A 20,298-nucleotide genomic window follows, 5' to 3' on the forward strand; every position below is an offset into this window, starting at 1 on the left:
CTTGTCCTCATTTCCAAATGTCACTAGTCATTTATACAGTGTTTTAGTAGTCATCTCTACACCTGGTGTGGTTGTGGCAGGCAGAGGAGGTCCTCTGCATAGCTGTGTTCTTATGGCTGCTATTTTAATTTGCCCCAAATGAAGCATCAGTCCAGAGTTTTGTGGAGAAAAAGTAGTGGCCATCAGTGAAGCCCACCATCTTATTCTCCCTGCAATGCTCCAGACTGAAGCTGAATTTGAGGCTATGGGAGAAAATAAAATGACTGTCATCGTGCATGTGTCCACACATGCACTCACACCCATGCACAAGGTGCCACTTCATTTCCCCCCAAAGCACCGAGCATAGCACTTCCCACTGGTTACTTGGGAAACAGAATAGCAGCTGCACAGAGGACCTCAGCTGCCAACCAGTTAAGGTAAATACCTCAAGTCCCAAATGGGTAACAAATGGAAAATTCTTAAAATCACCTCATTAGTATCCATTTTTGGCACATATTTGTTTTCAAACATATGGAAAATAAGCCAATAGGATCTATTTGGTTAGTTTTCCATTTGTTCTTAAACAGTGCATACTAGTAATGGGATGTCTTGCAATGCATTTGCTGTATCATGCATAATATGTTGCTGTAGATTTCCTTTTTGAAATAATTTTCCTGCACCAATTCCTGCTATAAATTAGCTTCTAATTTATAATTCATTTTTCCATTCACAAATATTATTTGTGAATCTTCTTCTATCTAATAAAATTTGCATGTGTTAATTACAAACGTAATGTACTTACACTATGTCAACACTGAAGTTCAATTTTCTATCTGAAGATTCCTGCATACTCTAATTGATAATTCTTTTAACTTGTATCTAGGCTAATAAATATTGGTAGGAAGACAAGAAAGATGATACAGGTCACTTGCTGGATAAAAAGAATATGAACTTGCCTGGCATGAGGTGAGGGGCAGGGAAAATGCCAGAGATTTTGAAAAGATGCAAATGACTTCTACTTAGTTACATTTCAAAAGGAGAGAATGACTGTTTGAGGGAGACAGCTTGTATGTCCTATCCATATTCACACAGACACAGATCTGGTAGTTAATACTGCTATCTGTATATATGTTTTGAGGAAGAAACGGCATTTCCTTCTTTAAATAAAAATATGAGGGCAGTCTGGACTGCAACACTGCAACACTGGACTGCAAACAGATTAGAAATTAGCACTGTAACTATTATTTCTACTTTTGTGTTTTCTTTATTCTATCTGTGTCTGTCTCTCTCTCTCTCTCTCTCTAAGAGAAGATAGATAGATAGATAGATAGATAGATAGATAGATAGATAGATAGATAGACCTGCTTGATTCCAGGGGGTGGGGCAGGTTTCAAGCAATTGCCTTACCTGTCAAGAGAGATTTTGTCACCTGCTTGATTTCATGCTCACAAGGGCCTAATGTTCATGGGGCAGTTGACTAGCTCAAGGGCATTATGATGGAAAGGGTACTCGGGTGACTAACTAAATTACCCATTGGCTTATATAAGCCCAACAGACCAAAAGCACGTCAGATTTTCGGAATCTGGAAATCAAGCAATAGTGGCACAATCCAAATATAAGCATTCTGAGGATGTGGTTAATTTTCTTGGAGAGCTGAAGCTCATCACATGTGCTCTGGATCCTTGCCCTTCGTGGCTTATTAAATCTGCCAGACAGGAGTTGGTCAAGAATGCAACTGTATGAGTTGTGATGGAAACTGTCTATCCAAACCATAGTATGCTAGTCCTCCATCAGGTTCACTTTTTTCAGTTTGCATCTGCACTCAGTTCAAGGAGCTGGCCTTCACCTTTAAAGCCCTAACGTTTGGGACCAGAATATATCAGGAATACCATTCCCCTCATACGAACTGGCCTGGGACATTAATTTCATTGCATAATCAGGGAACCTTGGCACTCCTGCAGATGTTGGCCTACAGTTCCCATAACCCCTAGCTATTGGCCTCTGTGGCTGGGGATTATGGGAGTTGTAGTCCAAAAACAGCTGGAGTGCCAAGATTCCCCATCCCTGGCATAGGTCCTCCTTCAGGTCCTGCTGCTGTCTAGGATAGGACAGGTGGTATCCAAGCAAACGCCTTTTGGACTGTGGCCTCTTCGATGTGGAATAGCCCCTAAGAGAAGTATTCTTGGCCCCCTCACTGTCTGCTTTTAAGTGCTTTTATAACCCCTGCTAACTTGGCAAAGAGGCACCTTTTAACGTGGTAGTTCTCTTTATTTAGCAGGGGGAGAGTAACTGGCCCTATCCACCCCCAGCACAGTACCTCCAGTGACTGTTGCTGGTTTCTTATGTTTCTTTTTAGATTGTGAGCACTTAGGGGACAGGGATCCACCTTATTTATTTATTTATTATTTCTCTATGTAAACTTTCCTGAGCCATTTTTTGGAAGGGTGGTATAGAAATCGAATGAATGAATGAATGAAAGTGGGCAGTGAAGATAATTTAATTTAAGTAGTCCTTTTTAGGATTCTGATTTATCATATATTGATTTATTATATATCTGCTAGGATTAGGTAGGATTTTATTTATTGGTTTGTTTATTTGATTTATATACTACCCTTCCTAAATTGGCTCTGGGCAGTTTACACTAAAATAAAAAATACATAACAATTAAGATCAAAAACCAATTAAAATTACAATTAAAACTAGATAACACTAAAACTGGATATCATTAAAAGCCTGGTTAAAAAGATGGGTCTTTAAGGCTCTCCTGATTATTAAAACAATAATTATAATCCATAAATAAATCAGACTGAGATTGTACTGGTTTGAACTGTGTATGCAACTCACAAAAGCCGCTTTGTAGCCAACACAGATTTGAAGAAAGTGGCAGCGGGTTGACACTTTTGCCACTTAGTTGACACTCAATCATGACAACTACAAATGGTGAGAGGATCAAGGGATGCTCTGACTTTCTCTATAAGGCATCCATACTTTACAACCTCAAAACCACTGGTCTAGTTCAGTCATAAGGTTGCTATTAAAAGCTTATCTAAAGTGACATTCAAAGTGAGACATTCAGGCAAATGTCAGATTTTTGAGGAAATTCAAAGGTTCAATAAAAATTGCATAATTCCTTTTGTGGGTGGGAATTCTACACATCTGTAAATCAGAATGGGGATACGTTTCGGATAGAGGAACTTATTTATGCATACACTGAACACTGAGATGCTAATATGGGACACTTTGGAATGAAGGGATTTAATTTACATACCTATATATCTTATCCGGAAACCCTTTTTGTTGGTGCCATGATCTGCTGACCACCGGAGGAAAACTTCATGGCCACTGCTAGTTATATTTAGTGAGGAAGAGTAATCACCACTTAGGGAGATAAGCAATGGACTGTGACTATTTGGTCCTTGGTAGCAGAGGAAGGAGGGATAAGGCAGAAAAAAGAAAGACTAACATTAGAGTTATATCAAAAATGTTCCTTGTGAGCAGTAAGTGAAATAATGCAATATATTATAGCCATTTGCTCAATGGTTCATTTTTTAATAATGGGGTGCAGACTAAAAATGATAATGTAACCCAACAAGCACACTTTAATTCATATGTATGATATGATGCATACAATAAATATTAGAGGCTGAAAACAAGATACACATATTATACTAAAGCATCCAAGGTTGTGTTCCTATAGTTACCATCAAACACCTCAAGTATATCAAACTCCTTTTCCGTCTGGAAGAATTCAAAGTAAAGGCTGATATTATAACCCTTTTCCACTGTAATGGTCCATGCACACATCTGGAGGTTTGGATAGCTCTCTGGGTAGCCAGGACTCAGTATCACTCCTGTTGAATCCAGGCGTAACTCATTTGCAGGACAGAGTACTGCAAGAAAGAGACATGTTTTTTAAAGATTCAGATAACTGGAAAGCCATAGGATTCCCCCACACCCCTGCCCCAGTACTGGACACTGTAAACATATGGATTCATGGCTTCATTTCTATAAACAGAATACACAAGGACATATTAACTAGCACTTTATTAACAAACACTTTCTAAAATAAATGTATACATGAATAAACTGAATAGTGCTTTATTCTTGACACAGCTAGAAGACATATTCCAGGATTCTGAGTAAACTTACACAAGAATGCACTGCACTTTTGCTATCTTTCATCCAAGTAGTTTTGAGTGTTCAGCATCAGTGATTGTCTGGCAGTGGCTCTCCATGGTTTCAGGCAAGAGTCTTTCCCAGCCCTACCTGGAGATGCCAGTGAGTGAACCTGGGACCTTCTGAATTCAGATACTCTTCCACTGACCTTCACCACTGGGTCAGTGGAAGATTCCCCTTTCACTGGAGATTCCCCTTCCACTGGGCCTTTTTGGTTTTGCCCCTCGGCTTTGGAATGCCCTCCCAGGGTGTTCACCATGCTGCCTCCCTTAGTGGCTTAAAAAAGAAGAAGGTACCTTTGTAAAGAAGCTTTTTAATGTTTTATCTGCTGCTTATATTTGGTAAGTTTTTAAAAAAATACTGTTTTAGTTCTTCATTTTTAGCTTTTTATTAATAACTTTTAATGTGAAACTTTTAAATTTTGTAACTTTAAATGTGGTTTTAGCTTGGTCTTTTAACTTGTTTAATTGTATTAATCTTTTACTTCATATATAGTATCGATTCTATTAATGTTGTGACCCATCCCAAGCAGTAGTGTACTGAAGGTACATGGTATAAATATTTCAAATAAATATTTAAATGGCCCTAAATATTTCAAATAAATATTTAAACGGCCCTAACATCTAAGGGGAATATTTTATAGCGTTCACATGGAATCAAATGCAAATCAAAGTTTGCATCCAAATGCAAGACAAGGCACAGCCTGCTTAGCAAAGGGGAGAATTCATGCTTGCTACAAGACCAGCTCTCCTCCCTCTGACTTAGAGAGTTCCAGACTGAGAAAGCTGGCAAAACCTGAAATGCCCTTGCCTGTCTTTAACATCTAGTGAGTATATCAGATTAAATAGTTGTACATGTGTCACCTTAAGTGGCACAGTGGGGAAATGCTTCACTAACAAGCAGAAGGTTGCCGGTTCGAATCCCCACTGGTACTATATCAGGCAGCAGTGATATAGGAAGATGCTGAAAGGCATCATCTCACACTGCGTGGGAGATGGCAATGGTAAACCCCTCCTGTATTCTACCAAAGAAAACCACAGAGCTCTGTGGGCACCAGGAGTCAAAATCGACTTGATGGCACACTTTACCTTTACTTGAGTTTATTAATGGGAATCTACTGCTAAGGAGTTTACTAACGGTGAAACAAGAAAATCCCACTACAAACGTACAGGAAGATATGACAAGACTCTACATCTAGAAATACATATTCTCTAACTCCCAAACAAGATGTTGTTGGCTACTGTCCTAGATAGATATTTGGAGCAATTTAAGCTTAATTAGCATCTTTATTCTTCTTTTGTTGTGTTGTTTATGATTATAAACTAAGGCATTTATGATGATCTGCTCTACACAGGTGAAAATATGGTGGTGGAGTCAAATGGCATTCTTTAAAAAAGAACAAGGACATTTGTAAAATTGCAATTATGGCTTTTGAGAAACCGAATTTATCTTATTTTAAAAGACTAGATATCTATTCTTAGCAACAGTACCTGAAAGGTAAAAATCCCTAAGAAATGTCTTGTTAGTTACTCAGTTGTGGCAGCTCCACAAAAGATACTGAAAGCTGCAAGGACTTAAAAGTTTGTAGAACTTCTATAAACTCAGTGACTCAGTACATTAAATTTAATCTTATTTCTTGTCATATAATAAAAGGGCACATTTCTGTGAAACTCTTGGATTTTAAAGGGGAAAAACCCCTTTGCATTTTGAAAGATAACATTTAAGAGACAATGGATCCATCTGCAATTATCTTACCTCTGTTCCAGACTATCACATTTATCATTTGCGTTCTGCTTTCTAGAGATGCCAATTAAGTAGAAATTGCTATGGGGGGAAATAACCACTGGGTAGGAGGCAGAGAGATTATATACCTCTATTGCTGTGTTAGACTGCTCCAGTCTAGGGATGTGCGTGGAACTGGGCAGGGGAAGTTTGAAGGCAGGGAAGTCTGACTTTAAGGGTGGGGGAGGGTGCACACCCCTCCCTCCACTTCCCCCCTGCTGGCGCAGCAGCATACCTCCTTGCCATCCCATCTCTTCTTTGCCCAGAAGTACCAAGAAGTACCCGGTGCGCGTGCACACACCACGTGCATGCACTTGCACGTCGCACTCTCTCACACAAGCACCCAGTGTGCACACACACACACACACACACACACACTGGGTACTTCCTGGTACTTACGGGCAAAGAGGAGATGGAGCAACAGGGATATATGCTGCCACCCTGAAGGAACCTTTCCAAATGGAGCACCAGTGGGGGGGGGAAGAGGAGGGAGGGGTAAGTGCACCCTCCCCCACCCTTAAAGTCAACCCCCCCACTTTCCAACTGACCAAACAGCCAGTTGTTGAGAGGCTTCTGAACAGGTTAGTGCACATCCCTACTGCAGTCTACCAGCCTACACCACAGCATGACCTTTTCTCTTATTAAGTAGCATGCTAGTTCAATTGAGGCTGTATATTCAGGGCATCCCCATCCTTGGAGTGTGGGGAGAAGAAGAGTGAGGTGTGTGTGTATAGATTAGATAGATAGATAGATAGATAGATAGATAGATAGATAGATAGATAGAGCCACTGTATACTATGAAGATCCAATTGGGTTGAAAATAAAGTAACATTTTATAAATAAATGCTGAACAGGTATAGTATAGTAGCTTTAAGTAGGAGTTATTAATCAGGAGGGGCCTGGTTGAATATCACCATGAACTTAGCAAATAGTCTTAGGCAAGCCACTATCTCTCAACTTCTTCCACATCTGCAAGATGGCAGTAATAATACTGACATCTTACAGGGTTGATTGCAAGGGTTATATATGCAGTGCTTTGAACACTCTAAAGCAGGCTTCCCCAACCTGCTGCCCTCCAGATGTTGCTGAACTACAATTCCCATCACCTCCAGCTACAACTTATTGTGGCTGGGATGATGGGAATTGTAGTTCAGCAACATCTGGAGGGCCGCAGGTTGAGGAAGCCTGTAAAGTGTTATAGAAGTAGGTATGTCTGTTTTAAGCAAATGCAAGATCTGAAAATATGACACAACTTGCAAGTACATACTAATAAGGTAAAATACAAATCCAAACCAAAAAAACCTTGGCAAGCAGGAGGTACTCCATCCATCTGTAGCCTCTCTCCCAGTCTACATGTCAGAATCTCATTACCAACTAATGTAAAGCCTGGTAGACACTGGTACCTGATTATGTCCCCTGTTTGACAAAAAATAAGGAGGAGGAGAAGGCTGAAGTTAAACAACAATTAATGCGGACTTTTGATGTTGACAGGAGCATTGATTAATGAAGTACTATCCCCACTATATATAATGTGTAAATGACCACTGGCACAAATAGCTTTGATTAGGAAGAGGAAATGTTGTGGCGAATGAGCAGCTACATTTATCATTTCTTGCCAGCTCTACTGTTAGTGTGACTCACAAGCTTTGGATGCTTGCTACTTTGCAGAGCAGAGCAAGAGGCTGGTGGAGTTTTAAAGCTCTCTATTTTGTAATAGTCATGGCAGTAATTAAAGAGATGCTGTCAAGTGTCAAGTACTTTTCCTCTTGCTGTCCCTGACATAATATATATTGTAGTTAGTAGATGGCTTGTTGGAACTAAAACTGCAGGATGGGATTCAAATGTAACTTTTGAAACACACCTTATTAAGTATTTAACTCCATATATGCAGTGCTTCATGGGAAGTACTTGCATTAAATGCCACTGAATGTGGCAAGGACAAAAAATTCACACTCTTTCCCCCACACTTTGGACTCTTTCCTTGTGAGACCTGGTTTACCCTCCTTGTTTCATGTCCTCACAAGGGCCACAGTGATATGGTTTCTTGGGGAGGTATTTCACACATTCAGATAGAGGAATTCTTAAGACTTTTACAGCAGGTGATCATCAGACTGAAAAAGCAAACCAGTTTTAAAGCGAAAACCATCTTGTGCATTCAGCCAGGTAACTGGCTGCAATCAAGCCTTTCAAAACACCTCTGGATGCATGTGCCTGTCTACCCACATCTGTAGATAGTGCTGGCTAGGAATGCAGCCAAATTCTGTTGGCCAGACGAGGAATCCTACAGAAGACAGAAGTTTTTACAGCCATAGTCCACTGAAATGTCCTCAGTAGGATTATAAAATGTACCAGGTCATATCGTATAGTGCCACTCTCTTGGAAATGGGGATGACCATCCTGGATATATATGGGAAGGACACAAAATGTGCTACATTGTTGGAAAATGTAAAGGGGATTGTTTTTTTTTTTTTTAAATTTAATCCACTATGAAAAGCTGAAGTTATTCAGCAAGCATGTGCATGTACATATGTTACAAAACATGTGCATGTACATATGTTACAAAAGTGTGATTTCCCCCCCTACCCCCATCGCTCACAACATTCAATTGAAGTAATTTCTAAAAATCACATGTTTTAAAAACATGAGTGGAATACTCTACTGTGAACACAGTACTCTACTATACTCCACTATGAGCACAAAGAAGTCTCAGAGAAGTCAACAGAGCCTTGTTTGCCCATCAATGTGATACCAATGTGAGATCATGGCCACCATTACAGGACATTTTAAGAGACATAACAGAGAATGTGAGTTTTCACACATATTCCCACTCAGCCCTCCATGTACTGTGCAAGTTACCTGAGCACAAGTAACCTGCATGGTACATAGATAGATGGCTGAATGGCGATATGAGATACTGGAGGATGTACAAACCTTCCATTCCCTGCAACCCCTAGCATTGCACCTGAATGCAACAGGATAAATTCATTGAGATCCAATGTACATATAGCACTTAGCAATAGCAATAGCACTTACATTTATATACCACTTTATAGCCGAAGCTCTCTAAGCGGTTTACAATGATTTAGCATATTGCCCCCCAACATTCTGGGTACCCATTTTACCGACCTCGGAAGGATGGAAGGCTGAGTCAACCTTGAGCCCCTGGTCAGGATCAAACTTGTAACCTTCTGGTTACAGGGTGGCAGTTTTACCACTGCGCCACCAGGGGCTCATATCTGTGTAATATGTGTGTGCATGTGTGCATAAGCTTAAAAATGCAGATACATATCATGTATCAAACAGATACATATCATGAACATAAATTTGTATATGCCAATTTTTTATGAGATGCATTAGTTTCAAATTTCTCTATTGTTTCAGTGGTCACATAGCTAACTAAAATACATATTATTATTTCTTGTTTACACAGTCAGACAGGTGTTATTGACTGGTTTGTTTTATCCAGACTATTGTTGTTATTTATTTATTCGATTTCTATACCACCCTTCCAAAAAATGGCTCAGGGCGGTTTACACAGAGAAATAATAAATAAATAAAATGGATCCCTGTCCACAAAGGGCTCACAATCTAAAAAGAAACACAAGATAATCACCAGCAACAGGTTTACATCCAGATTAACATAGGCCAAGACCATTCCACTTGGAGAGGGATGATTTTCAGTGACCCCTGCTTTCCCTGCTGCTTCTAAAAATATATCCTTGCAGGCAGACAGGCCTTCAAGGTCATATTTTTGGGGGGTACAGAAGGTACGGAAAATTGCCCCTCCCTCTCTCGTGGATTGAATATTCTTCCACTTGCACAATATTATTCCGCATATAGGAGGTCAGTGATTCCCACTCCTCAGACTAAGCAGTGGCTAGGGGAGGAAGGTAGCCATCTTGCTGTTTTTGGATAGTGTATGTAAAAATAAGAGAGGTTGTTCTAGGCTGAGTGTCTAGAAAATGCCATTAGACTGGATGAAATACTTTTCAAAGAGAAGAAGATAAAATCCTGAACTTAAGATATCATAATCTCTTTGCATATTATTCATCACCCTTCTCCCATTTGGAGCCAAAAGATGTTAAGCCTGTGTAGCTTACCTTCCAGTTTTATGAGCTTATTATTTACATATTTTTAAAATGTTCCAGGGCAGGGTCACCAGTTCAGTTAAAATGTAGGAAGTTCTAACATATCCAGCTACTTGCTAATATTGCCCAAACTGATACAGATCTTAAACTTCAAAGAGTTTTATGTATATTTAGCAGTTTACTTGGGGGTGAAATATGTTATTTATGCATAGACTGACTTTACCTATTTCAAATTCATCATCCTCAGTCAGAATTTCAGCATTTGGTATGGAAGGCGGAGGTTGACAGGTTCGAAGCTGGTAGGCTATAAAATGCAAAAGGCACTTTGATGAATGATTTGCTCCATTTCATGAGATAACAACAAACATTTATAGCTTTATCTCAAAAGGATCAAAATCTAACAGAAGACCACCATGACTCAACAGAATTTGAAAAGCTAGGAAGTCAAATATGGTTGTTTTTAAAAGTGGCATTTTCAACTATTCAGATAAGTTCCACTTCACTTGCATTACTCATCTTAAGGTTGATCACATATGTTGTCTTCAGCTAAAACTGCTACCTGGCAACTAGCAACTACCAGTAAGAGAAGACCTGCCTCTACCAGGGCCTAAGCAAAATCCACACACTTAGCATCACTCCATTGCTTCCCATGGAGAGGGAATTTTGTAGAATTACTATTTGTCAGAACTAGCAGGTAGGCAGTGTGGCTTATACACACAGCTGGGTTGGGAGGCATGTGGGAGGTGTCAGATGCTTGACACAACAGGATTTGGAGGATGGTGGGTCACTTGCTGGGCGGCTCACAAGTGGGACACCCTTTTGAAAGGGTTCAGAATTGGTACTAGGTGAAAACAGGCACCTGAGTAGGGGATTACAGCTTGCTTTAGTTTTCGACTGGTTTTAGTTTGGAGAAAAGACGGAGGAGGTGATCAAGGTGACACCAGGAGGGAATGCTGGGCTATAAGGGGGCCTACATGATGGGGTGAGGATAGCTTGTGGACTTGTGTGGGTTGAAAGGCATTTGAGCCAGCTGACAGATTATATAAATGAGGCTCAGAGTTGAAGAGCATTTCCTGTTCTTTTCCAGAAACCCAACTACTAAACTTTTTTGTGTTCCTCCCTTGGTTGGGTTCATGGACTAGGGATGCTCTATCAATGATCTCCTACCCTCGTGCACTTGTCTACACAAATCCTACTCCATTCTTATTTTGCAATGCACTTTACATTTCCCACAAGCAGGAATATGACTGCTTAGTTAGTTATGGGAAAAGAGCAACATTTTAAAAATAAAATGTCTGTGACTGTGCTATGTACAATAATATACAGTTCATTTGGAAGTATATAGGCATCTTTTTAAAACAAACAAATAAATAAAATTGTTTTATTCATTTATTGAGCCACCTAATGGCACAGTGGGGAAGTAACTTGCCGAGGGAGCAAGAGGTTGCTGGCTCAAATCCCTGCTAGTATGTTTCCCAGACTATGGGAAACACCTCTGTCGGGCAGCTGCGATACAGGAAGATGCTGAAAGGCATCATCTCATACTACATGGGAGATGGCAATGGTAAACCCCTCTTGTATTCTACCAAAGAAAACCACATGGCTCTGTGGTCGCCAGGAGTCAACATCGACTCAACAGCACAACTTTATTTTTCTTTATTTTATTCATTTATTAGACAATCAGCAAATCTGTGCAACACTAACCATGATAACTAAGCACAAAGAAGCCACTTGTTGTGAAGTCACTGTGGAACTTGATGAGTATCTGATTGGAAGTGCTGTACACTGATTCCAATGCAGTGTTGCCACTAAACTGCCCAATCTGAGGAGAACTTTGGTCAGGTCCATCCCTAAGAAGGAACAATAACAAAACCAACACCACAGTTACATATATATCTTGCCACCTGGTTTAAGTAGAATTCAGTGCACACAAACATTGAGGTCAATGCAAGGAAGAATGCGGGGGGTGGGGACCATGCCATTCTGCAAACTAATAAACAACGGGCAAAATTCCCTAAGAGCAGCTGGTATCCGTCATCTCTCCCACTTTCCATTTCAATGGAACTTGTACTTGAGAATTATTGAAATAAATGACAGATGTTCAGCAGGAGTTCTTGGGGAATGTAACCTAATAGGTTTATTTTCATCCAAAAAAGAAAGAAAAAGAAAGGTGGGTGTGTCATACATTCATCACGGCCCCTTCATTCCTTAAACATAACTAAGATTAAGCTCCTATTCCACCCTTTCCTATTTTTCTCCATCAACTTTCTCTACAAACATCAAAGTGTTGGGAGGAAGGACTTTCTTCTCATTCTGCTCAGTGTCAACTTATGTATGGATTCATTCATTCATTTTTCTATTTGTATACCACTTTTCAGTCAAATAATCTCAGAGCGGTTTACAATATAAACAATGCATAATTAAAATACAAAGGTACAGATGATCTCAAAAATTAACAATTCATAATTAAAATATGAAAGTACAGATAATATAAATATAAAAATAATATCTCTATTTAAAAATTTATTAACCCACCCGAAATAATACATCAACCACAAAGAAGCAGTAGCAAAAAGAAAAAAATTCTGTCATTCAAAAGCCTGGGTGAAGAGCCACATCTTTACTTTTTTCCTAAAATCTGTCAAGGAGGCAGACTATTCCAGTTGGGAGAGCATTCCAAAGCGCCAAATTGCTAGCCAGTAAAGCTCTTTCAGGATGGATGTAATATGATCCCAATGGGAAGTTCTGGATACAATCCTAGCTGCCACATTTTGCACTAGTTGTGGTTTCCGAATACTGTGTTCTTCAAGGGCAGCCCCATGCAGAGTGTATTACAGTAATTAATCTGCGGCATGACTAGGGCATGGGTAACTGTGGCCAGATCTGCCTTCTTGAGAAAGGGACGCAGCTGACACACTAGCCAAAGCTATGCAAAAGCATCTCTGGCCACCGGCTCCACCTGAGTTTCCAAAAGCAGAGCTGGGTCCAGCAGTACTCCCAAGCTGCTCACTTGCTCTTTCAAGAGGAGTGCAACTCCATCCAGAACTGGTCAGATCATTTCATCCCGACTGGCTCTCCTACTGACCAACAGCACCTCCATTTTGTCTGGATTCAATCTCACTTTACTAGCCTGCATCCAGCCCATCACAGCCTCCAAGCCCTGATTTGGGTCATCCACTGCCTCCCTAAGATCAGGTGATAAGGAGAGATAGAGCTGAGTGTCATCTTATATTGTTGACAACGCAGTCCAAGTCCTCGGATGACCTCTCCCAGCAGTTCCATGTAGATGTTGAACAGCATGGGGGACCCCACAGGCCAATGGCCAAGAAGTCGAGCAGTAGTCCCCAAGCACCATCTTCTGGACCCTCATCCCAAGAAAGGACAAAAGCCACTCAAAAGCAGTGCCTCCAGGCCCCAAACTCGAGAGGCAGTCCAGGATACCATGGCTGATGGTATCAAACGCTGTAAGAGGTCCAGCAGAACCAGCAGGGATGCATTCCCTCTGTCAAGACCCTCATCCTTTGCAGCTGAGACGCCACCATATGTTCTATCACCTTGCCCAAAAAGGTTAGAAGCAGGTCTGAACCTTCACTTCAGTTTCTCTAAACTTGAGCTTTCTCAGGAGGCTTTAAAGACAGGGCTTCTACCCCAAATCTTCTTCAGAAGAGAGTGTGTGTGTTCACACACCAGCCAAACTTACCCCGAAGTCCCTTCAAGATCCTTGGACCCACTCCACACACAAATCGGGCTTTGTCTGGCAAATTCTAGCTTATCTCGATATATTTGCGGGTTTTTAAAATGCTGGTTTTAAGCTACCTTTTCTGAAAATGCCAGAGCAAATAGGGAGAGGCACTGACATAGAATCATTAACATGATAAAAGGGATACTTTCTTTAGAAATGCAGATATAGATCTCTAGTAATCTCTCCCCGCACCATTGGCTAGAAGGAAAAGACAGAGGCATGCCATGTGAACTTGCAAAAACAATAACCAAGAGCAGAGGGGAGGGGCTGTTTCCCTCAGTGCCACGAGTGTAATTCGAAGTGACTTTGCTCAACATTTACCCCACAGCATGAAGCCATATGCGAATAACTCTCAGGCAGCAGGCTTTACTGCAGGTTTTCTCAGAGGCTTTACTGTGAGTTCGAAGTTGCCCAAAAAAACTGATGCAAAAAGTGAGGTTTTTTTACCCTGGGTATAAATTGGGCTACACTCTAATGCATGATGAAAAAACTGAATTGTGTGTGAGGTGCTCCCTGATAGCTCCAGGGACTTTGAAGCAAATTTGGCAGATATGTGAACGCACACCTCCATTCCAGAGGAGTTGCGAATTAAAAGCCGGGTGTGAAAAACCTCCTGGTAAATATGAAGATCAAACAGCAAGCAGTTCTTGCTACTGTAACTCTCACTGTTCTGGGGTAACATTTTCATGTATCTTGGTCTGTTTCCATCCTAATGTATTGTGTGAAACAACCACATAACATGTGCATACTGCACTTTTAGTTTCATAAGATTTCTGTCAAGCGTATTTTACAGTTATCTAATGTTCTGAAAACAATGTTTATGGAGCACTCAAATGGTCCCTGCAATATGAAGGTGCAATTAATTGCATCTGCAGATGTTAGCATTTGGTCACAGTCATGTGGTTTGTGGTCATGGTTGGATGTTGAAATGGTGACATTTGAATGAACATAAAATTACAGGCCATTTAAAATTATGTGGTCCTTAATGTTCCAGCAGATTTTTTAATCAACTCAATCCTGGACAAAATGTCACTTTTAAAACTGCTAGCTGTTATATCTCATTTTGCTCCATTCCTAAAAGTGTTCTGCTCTTTCCCCCATCTGTACTTCTTTTTGTAAAATAAAAATAAAAATTCAAACACAAAGAGAAGTGATCTTCAAGTGCTAGTTGCTTTTCAAAGTCTTGATTTGCATCAAGTGGTTACCTATTCCACATGATGCTGCTTTAAGTACTCTTTGAAAAGTATGAAAACCTACACATTTTTGTTTCAACACTGCTGGAACAATTGATCCCAAACAAGCCCTCTAACAGAAAAGTAAAGCATGTTGGATAGCTTCAGTTATGGATACCTGTTTTTTCTTGTTTGTTTTGTTTTTAAGGTGTATATTATGTAGTAAGACAGACTGGAAGCCTGCCTCCAGCCAAAGATTTGTCTGGTTGTTTGAAATTAACCCATTAATTTCAGGCTGCTTTACTTCTGCAGCTGAAAGCATCTCTCCTCTCTATACATTATCCCTTCAACTTCCTATTGTCTTTCAGAATTCTTGCTATGGCTTTCTCCTGCTTCATTTATACCTCAGGGGTTTCCCTTTTTGCTCTTTCCCTCAGTTCTCATCATTCCCTTAAGCCCATGCTTCCTGTATCTATAATGTCTCAGGTTGCTGCTGCTTCTGGCTTTTCTCCTCTTCCCTATCTCTACGTTCTCTGTAGGATCTGAAGAACTCAGCAAATGGTGACCAGAGACCTTTTTGTCTGCCCTGGCCCTCAGTAATTCTAAACGTCGTTTTTCAAACATGGAGCATGGTTTTACCTTTCTGCAACTACTTTACTGAACAAGACACAACATGTTCTTTTATGATTAAGTCAGTTTGGGAGATCGTTTGTTGGCACTAACTTGGAACACTAAACATGCCAAATCAATAAAATACTGCTTGTAATCTGCCTTGTTCCTATGTGTTGTAATATAAATTAACAACTGCTTACCAGACAGTTATGAAATCATATATCGGTTCTGTTTGAAGAACAGTGAAATTGATATAAATTCCATGTCCCGGTGGAACTCTTACAAGCCAAAAGCAGTCTTGGAAGTTGGGGTACTCATCAGGATAGCCAGGAGAATATATAGTGCCATTCATTGCAGTTATATTTCCTCCACAGAGAGCTGTAAAAAAAGAAGAAAGGCAATTATGTGCAGGAATGCCATAATGTTTCTGCACTTTAAAAAGGGTATAAAAACTTTAAAAACCTTTACCTGTGATCATAGCTGCTATGAAGCAGACACAATTCTGAATACATGCAATACATTAACCCTCTCCCTCCCATTTCATTAAAAATACAATCCTATGGGAAGGAATAAAATTATTATTTAGAAAGCTTATAAAAGATGCTGCTAGGCACTCTAAGGAAGCGGGGGTGGGGGAGGCTTTGGCCATTAGGTTTGCTACTTGGACCTGGCACAACTTAAGGAATTGGGAGTGGGATGTTGGTGTATGTGCTCCCCTCCCCCAGACCTTCCCTGTTCATGCTGTAAATCTCTCTCTATGCTCCCAATCACTTTAACCCTATGGAGAAGGCATCAGACACTCCTGCAGTTCACTTCCCATCTCTGAATAGACTTTCAGAAGACCATTGAGAGCTCAATGCAAATTATTTGAGCACTAAATCCGAAGGCAGTCTATAAAGCTAAACTGTATATGAATGAGAACATCTCTACTGAAAACATACCTTCACATCTTGGTACTGGATGGTTCCAGTTACGACTAATCCCATGAAGGCAAGTAAGTGCTGAGTTCCCAATTAAGGTGTATCCAGGAAAACACTCAAATGAAACTGCTTGTCCTACAGTAAAATCTGCTCCAATGACAAAACCATTCCGAAACGGCCGTGGATCAGGACAACTTTGTAACTGATATGCTGAAATAAAATAAGGATAAGGATCTCTTCAGTACACCATAATGGAATGGAAGCTGGGTTTCTTTAAAATATACTTTTGTATATCTCAAAACACTGATAATTGTTGCAGAACAAAAGGCCTTCTGAATCATACTGACATGATGTTATAGGGCTTGTGCATGAGAGCAGGGTGCATCAGTGGGCTAACTGCACACATAGTATGAGTCTAAAGCATGGCCAATTGAAATTGTTCATGTATTCCATAGCTGAGGCCCAATAGTTCCTAATAAATGACACATTATTTAGGATAATTCTGGAGTTGTAGAGTGTGTTTAAAGATGTCGACATAAGGAAAAGAAACCACTCACCTTGATACACAATATGAAAACCTTGTTTGTTCTGAGAATAGTCGCTGTGAAAATATAAGCTAGTTTCATGGGTTGTACTAAAAAGGGAAGCAGGGAGCTGAGGGCCACTTAGTCTCCCGATAATGGTACTAATATCTGTTGATCCACTTCTTACTTCCAAATAATCATGTATTGTCTCCGTTGAGAAATTAACAAATTGCAAGTGAACCCCTGAAAAACATCAGACAATAAATAAATAAATATGACAAAACATACCAAAACTGTATAGTAATTATGTATAGAAAGTATCAGTGGAGAAATAGCTCTTATTAAGACGTCGTATTACTGGATTAACATGCTGCCAGATTCTGGTTATGCTGACTGATTATGCTCTGCATATACAGTTGTTCAGAAACCTAGCTTTTCTACTGAAAATGTGTGGGTCGGGGTGGAGCCTACCTCTGTTATAACGCATTTCCCCCATGCACATTCATTAAAATATATAAAGAACATCAGCTTAGAGCTCTCAACTACTCTCAATATCTTGGCAGTATTGTGGGATCTTGGCATATGTTGTTGAAAGGGTCATATGTATAAGAACCCAGAAAGAATAAGTCAATCCACATCAACTCAACACAACCAGCTCTAGATACTTTATAATATATATTTTATGTTTCACTAAGAACCAATAGCTGTCTTGTCATGCATTTGCTATAATTTGCAGAATGCTAAGTGAGCTTATGTTGGTCAGACCACACCTGATGCTAGAAGTATCCTTACAGCTTCCAAATTTCTTTTTGACCCTTTCCCCTTGCACCATGGTCCCTCTCATAGGAGCTATTATAATGCAAAAATTAAATAAAATGCAACTTCTAGTGACCCGTCTAGTATCACATGTAGTTTCACACACTGCTTGGAAGGAACCTCTAAACAAACAGCCCAGTCTTGGGAATCATGCACCTTCCTCCCAAATGAGGAAGTTAATGTCAACACCCCTTCTGTTCTCCAACTGATTATCCATTTGTCAGAGGAAAGGAGGAGGGAGTCTGGGAGCACACGACTCTCACAGACCTTTGAAACACAGAGAGAAATAGAATTTGATTTACTATTTAAAAGGTGAGATCACATAGATAATTAAGAGATTAGGCTATTGGAAGAAACCCGAGAAAGAAAACAAGCATTTATTCTAGCAGTGGCCCATAGAAGGCAAAATAATATGAAATGATTTTTGGCTTGAAATAATGCAGTGCCAACAAAAAATTGATAAATCATTGTTTTCATTATAAGATAATAAGCACTATTGAATGGGTCTGTGGAGATAAGCATGTGGATTTCATATAATATTCAACAAGAGACATCAAGTGTCAATTTAATTATTGAAAAGTGAGGAATAATGCTATAATTATCCAACTTAAAATACTGTTCAAACTAGTCTGCAGAGATTCCTTCCAACATCTGAGAACAGCTTCAATTTCCTAGGTCTGATAAATTATGCCGTAGATCAGCATTTTTACTGTGTATTTAATCTCAAATGATACTGATTTCTTCTGTTTTTATTTATATTAGGGGTGTGGATGGACCATTTGACACAGTTTGGTCTGAATCTGAACCAAATTCAGACCAAACCGTGGGTATGCAAATCGGTTCAGTTGAAGCGATTGGCTGGGCCAGTTGGTTAGATGAAACAGCTCAAACCGGTTCAGAGCGGTTTCAATTGAACCAACCCAGTTTGCGGCAGTCCAGTTAGCGATCAAACAAGTTTTGCACATCCCTAATCTATATCCAATGGAAACTTTCTTCAGACAAAGATCTTTCCTAGACCCATCTAGAGATGCCAGTGGGGGAAGGGACTTGGGACCTTCTGCATGCAAAACACGCATTCTATCACTGAACTGTCTCTAACAAGCCACTGCATATCTACTTGCATATTTGTAAGTAAATAAAATGTTACAAACATGCCATAAGTCTCCAGTGCTTCCTTTCCCCCAAAGAAAATACAATGTATGTAGCACTGCTCCTAGAAATTCTTGCTGATATCCAGAGCAACAGGCCGCTTGTAGAAGGACATTGTTCTAGCACAAAACTGTTGCAGTATTTAGTCTAAGTCAAAGAGCTTGCACTCCAGATTACTATTGTGCAATTGCAAGCATGCTTGTCATTAGGCAACAGTTGCACAACTGTAGCATACCTCTTTTGTTTCAATGGTGACATTTGCACAAGAGTGCTATAGCACTATAGCACAATTCTTCTAATCCCTGGGTTTTAGCATAGCTCAGCTAATGTCTTGTACTAGGACAAATTTGCTCATTCTGCTAGCAGTTCATTGCTCTAGATGTCAACTCATATATTAGAGCACTTATAAAGTGTGAGGGGAACTCCACACATACACAGGATTATCACTGAAAGAACAAACTTACCAAAACCAATAGGCAGCTTAATTGTCCATGTGCAGTCTAAACTGCTGGGATAGTTTCCAGGAAAGCCTGGACTAAGGATCACACCACTGAAGTCTGACGTGGAACCACCACACTGTGCTACAAAATGAGAGAGAGATACATAAAGCTGTAGTTTAAGAGAAGCAAACTGAGACCACTTAAATGGAGGCAAAACAGTTAAACTCTACATATTAATTCATGAAATAAGTGCCTTTTTAAGATCAGAAGTTTATATTATTTTATGTTAAGATAGTATTTCATCCTCTATCATGCAAAATCATTACAATTGAGAAAAGCTCTGTAATTTAAACTGTCTTAAGAGCTTTTCCCAATTATATATCCATTTAATTTAGGCATGCCTGCCAACTTCTCTGGGATAATTCATAATTATTTGGATTGGATGATTTTCTCTAATTGGTTGCAAATATGACTTTGGGAAACCCATATTATATTTTCTGAATCTTATTACATGACTGATTTATTTATTTTATTTCAGAACCATCTTAACCACCACCAGTTAGGTAATCCAGTGCTTCTTTGGTGTCTACTGATTATTTTAATCAAGTAACTACTTTCATCTGCTTCTCAGTAAGCCTTGGGTAACCCAGAATGATTTCAACTGATTTGGTAACTCCCTCTGAAATACTCAAGAAAAGGCAAGGCACATAAACAGGATCTGTATATAATCAAACATGTTATGTTTTGTTCAATAATAATGTTCAGTGTTTATAAAAAATAAACAAATATTATACACAATAGACATACCTAAGCAAATTGGAATAGGGTAATTCCATCTTCTTACTGGTCCAGGCATGCAGGTGATATGTGAATGTCCCTATCATAACAAGAGATTCCA

The 20,298-nt window shown here is 39.7% G+C and overlaps 1 protein-coding gene across 7 annotated transcripts in view; it reads right to left on the bottom strand.

The window, feature by feature from the left end:
* Nucleotides 1–20,298, bottom strand: part of CSMD3 (CUB and Sushi multiple domains 3) — a 1,041,917-nt gene that overhangs the window by 129,807 nt on the left and 891,812 nt on the right. For all 7 annotated transcript variants that reach the window (XR_008306202.1, XM_053246219.1, XM_053246218.1 and 4 more), the window contains 10 exons: nt 20,208–20,277; nt 19,425–19,541; nt 17,029–17,238; nt 16,493–16,681; nt 15,752–15,929; nt 11,730–11,875; nt 10,249–10,329; nt 7,240–7,353; nt 3,681–3,869; nt 3,248–3,394 (listed from right to left, as the gene is read on the bottom strand). Coding sequence is in view for 6 of the 7 variants with exons in the window: in XM_053246219.1 (XP_053102194.1) it covers nt 3,248–3,394; nt 3,681–3,869; nt 7,240–7,353; nt 10,249–10,329; nt 11,730–11,875; nt 15,752–15,929; nt 16,493–16,681; nt 17,029–17,238; nt 19,425–19,541; nt 20,208–20,277 (1,441 nt within the window). In the remaining variant the exon portion in view is untranslated. The remainder of the gene's footprint in view (nt 1–3,247; nt 3,395–3,680; nt 3,870–7,239; nt 7,354–10,248; nt 10,330–11,729; nt 11,876–15,751; nt 15,930–16,492; nt 16,682–17,028; nt 17,239–19,424; nt 19,542–20,207; nt 20,278–20,298) is intronic.

The sequence above is a fragment of the Hemicordylus capensis genome, chromosome 4, assembly GCF_027244095.1.
Source record: "Hemicordylus capensis ecotype Gifberg chromosome 4, rHemCap1.1.pri, whole genome shotgun sequence".
Classification (NCBI taxonomy): Eukaryota; Metazoa; Chordata; class Lepidosauria; order Squamata; family Cordylidae; genus Hemicordylus; species Hemicordylus capensis.